Genomic DNA, 9,794 nt, shown 5'->3' with positions numbered 1-9,794 from the left:
ACATACCCTTCTTCTGACCCTGTTTATCTACCCTGCCTAGAAAAATGACCTGTGAACCTGGGACTACTACGGCCATCCAAACATTTTGGCCTGTTTGTTGTTTTCTTTTCCCATAGTTGTATTGTAAGTGATTTGGGATGGGGTTGCCACTGTCAGGCTTTCTTATTTTGGTATCATGGTCAAAGTATGGCCAAATTACTTGGCTTTCAAATCCCAACTCCACAGTTTCCTAATTGTATGACCTTGGCCAAGTAACTTAACTGCTCTGGGTCTCAGTTTCCTCATCTGTAAATGTAATCATAATAATAGAAACTGCTTTATAAGGTAGAATATTAGATCAAATTAATTTATTTACATACTGCTTCCCTGGTGGCTCAGAGGTTAAAGCGTCTGCCTGCAATGTGGGAGACCTGGGTTCGATCCCTGAGTCAGGAAGATTCCCCTGGAGAAGGAAATGGGAACCCACTCCAGCATTCTTGCCTGGAGAATCCCATGGACAGAGGAGCCTGGAGGGCTACAGTCCAGGGGGTCGCAAAAAGTCGGACGCGACTGAGCGACTTCACTTTCACTTTCACTGAATTTATACATGTGTGTATATGGGTGTCTTTGTGTGTAGACACACACATAGATGTGTATCGACTTATATATATGTGTGTGTGTGTATATAAGTACATACACATACACACATATGTATCTTAGAAAATTGGCATAATGTAAGCATGGTATAAATATCAGCCATCACTATTGTTATTATTTTTCTCAGTAAGATTATCAATGCTTCTCCAGCCTATCAAAAAAGATCACATCTATCTCATTTTTTTTTTTTTACCTAACATGAAGTCATGGCCAGTTGGGTGACTTTTTAAAAATTGCCATTTGCTAACCAGTCAGTCCAAAAATTAATTCACTGTGTAATTCACTATGAATTACACTGTTATTTGTCTCTCAGTTGTAGAAATTAGTTTCATTTCTCACTATGTTTAATTGTGATTGGATCATTGTAGACTTTTTTTCTGTCTTTTTTTTGTGGTTTAAAAATTTAAATTTGTTATGAAAACAAGCTTTTCAGTTGACCAATGATTAGCTAATTTCTGATAATAGAAAAGGAAACATATTGCCCCAAGGCTGCTATTTTCATTTCCTCATGGGAAGAAGAAGTATAGCAGAGAAGAAAGGCAAACTCAAGGCACTGAACCTCTGCTACCATGGGGAACTGGGCTGTGAATGAGGGCATCTCCATCTTTGTCATTGTAAGTACCAATAAGAAAGAAATTACAAATTCTCTAACTTGTCTAAGTCTCTTGAAAATGAAAATAGAGCAAAGCTTTATTTCATCCGTTTGAGAAATTGTGTTGAAACTTATTTATGTGAACATGCATCCATCTGATGGATACAGAATGAGTCCATTCTTCCAAATTTACTCATGGAAGGAATGCATCTAGTGGCTCACTTTACCTAGTTTATTTCTGGAATTTTTTAGAAGTATTAAATTAGCCAGCATTTCACAGTGGGAGTAGAAGACATTTCATGATTACAATCCCTGAATATGAAGTGGTTACAATGTTTACTTAGAAGCAAATTTAAGTCATGGAAAAGGAATTGAAGTAAACTATCTAGATATATGTGTATAATGTATGTATGATATATATTACACATAATTATATATAAATTAATATAATCTATCATGAGAAACAACTTTTAAATAAAGATATGGTAATTTTCTAATAGACATGTTGATTTCTTTAGTTTTTAACATAACAAATATTAACTATTATTTTAAGGTGGTGATCTCAGCAAAGCAATCACAGATGGTTGGTAAGATAGAAACATGATTTAGAAGTAGCTTTTCCAGTAGCCAATGAAAGTGTTATCCTGATTTTTTAAAAGGACACCTATGAATGAAATTTTTGAAAGAATTTGTCATGAAGTAAATATGACTTCTCATTTCTGTTTTAAGAACAGATGACTCCTATAGAAACTAAGTTCAAATTATACTTTTAGCCCTTACCACAGTTTAATGACCTCCATCTAAATTATGCATTCATATACTTGAAAGTGAAGACACAGCTTGGAAATCAAGAGTAAACATGACAAAGTTAGGAAATGGAGAAGTGGCTTTAGCACCTTCTTCTTTGTAAAGAGAGACTATTTTCCAGCATTGAAGGACATTAAATAAACTGAAAGCTCAATTAAGAAAAGATAGCCACTGGGGACCTGAAGGTGGAGCACTGGGCAGAGTCATTGTTGGATGCAGTCAGTGCTTGAGATGAAATCAACATGCAGTCTAGAAGAATCTCCTTTTAATAATAATAATAATAATAAATCCCATGCCTCTCATCCCCTTGGGCTTCCCAAGTGGCTCTATTGGAAAAGAACCTGCATTGCATGCCAATGAAGGAGACACAAGAGATGCAGGTTCATTCCCTGGGCTGGGAAGATCTCCTGAACGAGGACATAGTAACCCACTCCATTATTCTTGCCTGGAGAATCCCATGGACAGAAGAGCCTGGCAGGCTACAGTCCATAGGGTCACAAAGAGTCAGCTACGACTGAAGCAACTTAGCATACAGTCATCCCCTCATTGATGCTCACTTGAAGCAAAATTCATCAAGTAGAATTAAAGACTTGCCATTTTAGCTGAGGAGATTCCCACTAACTAGGGCAAGATGCTGTGTGATGGAGGGAGATCTTCCACCTGTGAGAACTGAGAATCGAACAGAGTCTTCCTGGCGTGAGAGACAGCATAGTAACAGATTCCTTTCCCTTCAAGTCACTTGCTATCATCTATCAACTTAAGAGAAGGAGAAAGAAACAAGAAGAGATAGACAGATAATAACGGCATAGTGGCCAAGTAGTAGAACAATCACAGGGGACAAGACAGAGTGGAAAGGTTACTACCAAAGTGCAGAGACACCTTTGCAGGAAAGAGCTGGTCCGTGGGGAAGTCTTGACCCTGGTCTGACTCCAACCTGGTGTGAAATTTGCCTGTTGAAACTTGAAAACTTCATGCAACCATTTCTATTTGTGCAGCTGGTATGGCTGGGGATGAACGTCTTCCTCTTTGTCTGGTACTACCGGGTTTATGATATCCCAGATAAGTTCTTTTATACTCGAAAACTTCTTGGGGTAAGTATAAGTTCCATATCCCATGGTATTGACTGGCTCCCATGTTTAATCAGAGATTCTTGTTCCTATTCCTCTTAACATTTTAAAGAAATATTCTGACCAACCCAACGGTACTATCGGCCTCAGTCCCTCCATTGCAGCCCCCTGATCAAGAGTCTTTAGGTCTTCCAGTGTGGGACAAACAGAAGGGTGGCAGAAGGTCCCAGCAGCAACCTTCCCTTCCCAAGAACTACTGTGCACCTGTTTAGCTTAAAGGAGAAATCTAATACTGACTTTGGAATAGATGGCCAGGTTGAAGAGATCCATCCAGGGTGACACAGGTAGCACAAGTGAGACTTTCTATATTCTCTAAATCATCTGATTCCTACTACATTTTTGCATGAAAAGCCCTAGTGACATGTTATGAAATAATCTGCAGGAAATAAGCCTCTCCCTGCATATGGAGCCTTTGAGGAACTTGCCCAAAGGTCACATCCGTTGACTAGACTGGCGGAGCAAAGGCCCCTGCCTTTCCTTGTGTCCATAAGCATTCTCAATTTCCTTGAACTGCCAGAGTTCTTCTTCATCAAAAATTAAATAATTACAATTAGGGCTGCCTCAGAGGATGTCATTTGTTACATCATGCTGAAACCACAAATTGATTACTTAATGATACTAATTATAATATGTATTATGCATCATATGCATACATATTATAGCATATAATTATACTATGTTATTATAATTGTTAATTTATTCAGGTTGATGCTGAAAAGGATGATTTCCTTTTGCATTTTCCTCCCCCCATATTTAATTACATATATGCAATTTCTTTAGGCATTGCAAGGAACAGTTTTAATGCCAAAGCATTACACCATACCAACTTAATTACTGTTGAGGTTAGTCTAAGTGCTAAGAAAATCTTCTTTACAAACTCCCAGTTTCTATATTGGACTCTAATTAATGATATGCATACTGAGCTATTTAGGAGGAAGTGAACTGATGTCTGCAACTTGGAAATGCATCAAAAATAAGATGCATTGATGGATACAGAGGTAGGCAGATGAATGGATAGATTAATAGACATGTGCTAAAGCAAGCTTCATAAAATGTAAAAGGTAGAATCTGGAAGATGAATAAGCAGGTATTCATTGTGAAATTATTTCAGATTCTCTTTGTGTTTGAAAATGTTCATAAAAAAATGTTGGGTGAGGAGCAAAGCCTTAAAAATAAATCTTTGGTTCTGAAGAACCTTTGTTCCCAGATTAACTTGATGTCTCTGGAGTGTGGTCCTCATGCTTGCTGGGAAGCCTGGGGGTTGGGGGGCCGGAATGAGATGGGGGAGGGTGTTCTGGGCTCACAGGAGTCACCTGCTTTTCATCCTGCCCTTTCCAGTCAGCGCTGGCCCTGGCCAGAGCCCCTGCAGCCTGCCTGAATTTCAACTGCATGCTGATTCTGCTGCCTGTCTGTCGAAATCTGCTCTCCTTCCTCAGGGGTTCCAGTGCGGTAAGAACCAAATTTACAAAGTTTGAGTTCCTCAAAATTTCGAAGGCCATCAAGCTCAACACCCTTTTATAGGAAAAGCAAACTAAGGGTTTATGAGAATTCCAACCACTGTACAATATTCATTATACAATCAAGCCATGCTTGATTCTCTAGTTTATTTTTATATTATCTGTCGATGGAGCTCCCTGAGACAACCTTTTAACCTGGAACAGACATTGAAAACAAAACAAACCCCCCCAAAAAACAAAACAACCAATCTACCTATACCTCCACAATAGCAATAAAGTACATGTACACACACACAGATATATATAATATGACATTATATATATATATATAATATAGAAATTTATGAGACTGATGTGAAATTTGGGGATTAATCTCATAGTGTCATGTTTTTCAAAATTTTTAAGTGAGAGAAAATCTCTTTGGAGGATTATATCCCAAGAAGATGGAAACAATGAGCCATGAGTCACTATGCAATGAATGTGACAGGTGTTTGGTCCATGGAATTGAGGAGTTCAGAGCTTTCTAAATGCCCCAGGCTCTTTCACCCTCACGTCAACAGTCTACTGAACCCCTAATATACTATGCTGCAAGAAAAAAAGATTATGTAGGAAGAACTTTTGTAATCTGTAAAATGGTATACAAATTTCTTATTATTATACAAAGATGAGAAGCAAGGAACTTGGAATCTACATACATACTCAGATGTGATACAAAGCAAAATGTGATGGGTCCCACAAAATGTTACAAAGAAGGAGCTAGAGGGAATCAAGCAAAGGCAAAGGAAATTATATCAGATCGTGTGGGGGATGAAAAAAGAATTCTTAGAGAAGGTGGCATCAGATATGGGCATAAAGGATAAAAATAAGCTTGTAGAAGACATAAAGCACAGGAAATGGTGAAGAAATCATATTGAAAGTCCTGTGTGATCATGACTTGTGGCTTCTTTTTGGCTGTGTTGGCCATTCCTGACCACACCACAGAGGGTAGCTCTTCCAAACTTAGGGACTAATGCCTGGGAGGACCTATTCCATTGCTCATTAGTGACTAGTTGCCTCTGTTTGGGGGCTTCCCTGCCAGCTCAGTGGTAAAGAACCTGCCTGCAATGCAGGAGACCCAGATTCGACCCCTGAGTCAGGAAGATTCCCTGGATTAGGAAATGGCAACCCACTGCAGTATTCTTGCCTGGAAAATCCCACCGACAGAGGAGCCTGGTGAGCTACTGTTCATGGGGTTGCAAAGAGTTGGACATGACTTAGCATGCATGCAGCCTCTGTTTTTCCTTTTAATAAAATGTTTCTTTTATATTAACTAGCTTTTTTAAAAATGACCTATTAAATAGAAGTCATTTATAGTGGAGAGAAGCAAGCTACCTACTTTGATGAGAGTGTAAGGATTTTAAATGGTAGATACCTGAGGTCAAGTTAGAGCTTTGCTAGTAAACTTGGATCTGAAATGTATAGCTTAGGTGTTCATCTTAATTGGTAATCAGTGACTCCGTGGGGGAAGGAAAGTGATCTAAACTATCAATAACAATTAGAACTTGCCTTGAACTCTATCTCGCTTTTCCCTAGTCTTACTAAATTCACATTGATCCTAAGGAGATTTTTTTTTCTTTAAGAATGATACAACACTTGATTTACAAATATAGGGTTAACAAGCCATAACTAACACATTGATCACAAGGATTTCCAAAATAATCTTCTCAACCTAAGAAACCACGGAGGTAGAACTCCATTTGATGGAAAAGTTTTATTTTTTATTGAAGTATAATTGATTTACAGTGTTGTGTTAATCTACACTGTATACTAAAGTGACTAAGTTATACATATACATACATTCTCCTTTATATTCTCTTCCCTTATAGTTTGTCACAGGACATTGACTATAGTTCCCACTTGCTACCTAGGTCCTATACAGTAGGACCTTGTTGTTCATCCATTCTAAATGTAATGATTTACATCTGCTAGTACTGAACTCCATTCCTCCCCAACACTCCCCTCTTTTGGCAACTGCATGTCTGTTCTCTATTTCTGTGATTCCATTTCTGTTTTGTAGATAGGTTCATTTGTGTCATATTTTAGATTCCACATATATGGGATTTTCTTTCTCTTTCTGACTTTTTTCACTTAGTATGATGGTTTCTAGGTGCATCTATGTTGCTGTAAAGGGCAATATTTCATTCTTTTTTATGGCTGAATAATATTTCATTGTATATGTGTACCACATCTTCTTTTTGCATTCATCTGCTGATGAACACTTATTTAGGTTGTTTCCATGTCTCAGCTACTATAAACAGTGCTTCTATGAACAAAGGTGTGCATATCTTTTTGAATTATAGTTTTGTCTGGATATATGCCAAGGAGTGGAATTGCTGGATCATATGGCAATTGAAAAGTTTTCTTGAAGGGCGACCTGTAAAGTACAACATCTGGACATTTTCTAAATGAAGTTCAGGGACTGTAACTGTTTTATTCTCCCCCAATACCTCCTGTTCAAATAGTTTCTATTTAGAGGAAGTAAACCCTGATAAACAGGCAGTGTTTTCAGCAGGACAGCCTGTTAAGAAATCCTTGTTACTCCACCGGCTCAAATTGCACTGCCGTTTTGTGGCTATGATCAGCACATTTTGTAATGGCCACTTTTAGGGTTCCTGTGACCTTAAGGGAGTCAAGATTCTAATGAGGGTTTCTAGAGACAAGGGTGAAATGAGGCTGTTCTTCAAATTGCAGAGAAGTTCAGCTCTCTAAGTAGAGAGACCTGTACATCAAAGAATGCATTTTTCAAAAATGAGGAGCAAGTAACATTCTTTTATAGATGGGGTGTGTCCTTCCTTCCAGATTTCCCAACCTGAAATGTGAACTTGGCAAAGAATCTTCTTTTCTGATTGGGATTAAAATGAGTAGACATACTGTGACTCATTGGACACGGTAACAGCTGCCACTTACTGAGTCTTCATAAACCTTACCTCCATGAAATCTGCATGTCAGACCAGTGAGATGGGGATGAAATTCAGTGAGAGTGTTGAGGTTCCAACCCAGGTGTTTGTGCCCCCAGAGCCTGTTCACTTTCCCACTTGCTACCTAAACTCAAACTCTTGTGGTGCCGTTATAGTCTTAGGAAGTCCATCAAATATATGAATGTTTGGGCAGGCTGAATAACGTAACCTAGAAGTGGCAAGGATGTTGTAGATTCAAGGATTTATTAGTCGGCCTTTATGAAAACTAAACAGTCACAGAACTTCAGTGTCTAATGGTCTTAATCCTTTAGAGCTGGTTTTATAATCCTTCTGGTTAGCTGGAGAAAGAAAACCCCAGGGTTGGCCTTTCCCAGGGAAGATAGGGGTAAACACTCAGAGCCTGCTCTGTTGAGGGAAATGGGGAATGGTGGGATTCAGCAGACAGACGTCCCTAAAGAAACATTAACAACCTCAGCTTGGATGGAAGTTCTAGTCTGAAGATCAGAAAGAAACAGAAACATGAGAGAGTGAGCTCTTTTCTATAACCTTATATCGCCTGAGAGCCAGAGGCTCTCAACATAGCCCTGTATCTAACATGTCCAGGGCAAGGCTCTTAGACTTCCTGTCTTGTAGTTTTTTGGTGTTTTTTTTTTTCTCTTTGTTGTTTTCAGCTAAAAAGCAAATGAAATAATGCAAATGTAAGAACAGATATGAATGATATTTTAAAATTGTATTAATTGACTAAGTCTGCCAACTAGTGAGTTGTCAGTGAACAAATATTTGTTGAGTGCTAACTATGTGCTAGGCACGGGGACACATAGTGAGTAGAGGGTAAGACATCGATGAGCCATGAGCTCAGAGAGCTTAGAGTTTTATGGAAGAGATAGAAGATAAATATGGATTTTAAAATTATAGGCAGTGCTATACGAATCCAGTGGTGATCTTCATATTTATCGCATATTCTAATGCTTCCAGGTTTCTGTCAGCTTCTTTGCCTGAGTTCTGTAGAGTCAAGGCTGGCTTTGCAATTTCTCTCAAATTGCATATAGATATCTAATTCAGATTCATTTATGGCATTTGTGGTGAAACCAGGTGTACATGAAATAGAACTTTAAAGTTTCCGTAACACTCATGTTACAGAAGCTAATGGTATGCTCCATTAAATATGCACTTCTTTGTAGTTCTGTTTCTCAACTTTTTAAAATTTTTTTACTCTTGCAGTTTGAATCAAGCATAGAAATCTGCCAAGGTGATTCAGTAATCTCCCTAGCACTTGAATGTTAGCTTATTGAGATTGAGCAAGGCTTTAGCTGACAGTAATAGAGGACCTCTCCATTATAAGTCAATGGAGTGGAAGTTCCCTGATGGTCCTGTGGCTAAGGCTCCATGCTCCCAATATAGGGGCCCAGGATTCAATCTCTGATTAGGGAACAAGATCTTGCATATCTCTACTGAGGATCCCTCATGCCACAACTAAGACCCAGCACAGCCAAATAGATAAATATTTTTCTAAAAAAAAAAAAAAAGAAGTCACTGGTTATTCAGTGAAGAAGCTATGGTGCATGATGGCAGCTTGGGTCATTAGTAGGTGGCTGGTGGTAATTCACAAGTGACTCAAAAGCGTAAAAATGGTATCTGCATGGTAGCAAGGAAGAATAAAGCCCTGGTCAGTCACAGGCAGCAAAGCCCTCCCTTCCCAACCAACCGTCTCACCACCACCCCTCCTTGTCAGGAAACAATGAGGAAATTGTATCTGGAAGCCTGGTATAATCATGATATATGGCTTCTCTTTGGATGTGTTTGCCATTCCTGACCACATTATAGAGGGTGGCTGGAAAAAAATGAGGGATTGGTGCCCTAGTAGGACCCTATTTTACTCACTCATTAGTGACTACAAGTCTCTGTTTTTCCTTTTAATAAAATGTATATGGTGGTGGTTTAGTTACTAAGTCATGTCTGACTCTTACAACCCCATGGCTCCTCTGTCCATGGGGATTCTCCAGGCAAGAATACTAGAGTGGGTTCCCATTCCCTTCTCCAGGGGATCTTCCCTACCCAGAGGTCAAACCTGGGTCTCCTGCTTGGCAGGCAGATTTTTTACCACTGAGCCATCTGGGAAGCTTCAGTTTTGTTATCTGTAAAATGAAAATAGTAATATTTATCTGGTTATATTAAATGGTATAGTGATTATGGATAAGCTGCTTGGCTCATAGAAGGC

At 38.8% G+C, this 9,794-nt stretch overlaps 1 protein-coding gene across 1 annotated transcript in view; it reads left to right on the top strand.

Moving 5' to 3' along the window:
* The first annotated feature begins 1,164 nt into the window (after window positions 1-1,164).
* CYBB (cytochrome b-245 beta chain) overlaps window positions 1,165-9,794 on the top strand; it is a 33,226-nt gene continuing 24,596 nt past the window's right edge. The window contains exons 1-3 of the mRNA XM_068962167.1: window positions 1,165-1,250; window positions 3,031-3,126; window positions 4,501-4,611. Coding sequence (XP_068818268.1) covers window positions 1,206-1,250; window positions 3,031-3,126; window positions 4,501-4,611 — 252 coding nt within the window. The 5' untranslated portion in view covers window positions 1,165-1,205. The remainder of the gene's footprint in view (window positions 1,251-3,030; window positions 3,127-4,500; window positions 4,612-9,794) is intronic.

Source organism: Capricornis sumatraensis, chromosome X (assembly GCF_032405125.1).
Source record: "Capricornis sumatraensis isolate serow.1 chromosome X, serow.2, whole genome shotgun sequence".
Classification (NCBI taxonomy): Eukaryota; Metazoa; Chordata; class Mammalia; order Artiodactyla; family Bovidae; genus Capricornis; species Capricornis sumatraensis.
Note: the sequence above shows the minus strand (reverse complement) of the source record. Positions and strands in the feature narration are given on the sequence as shown.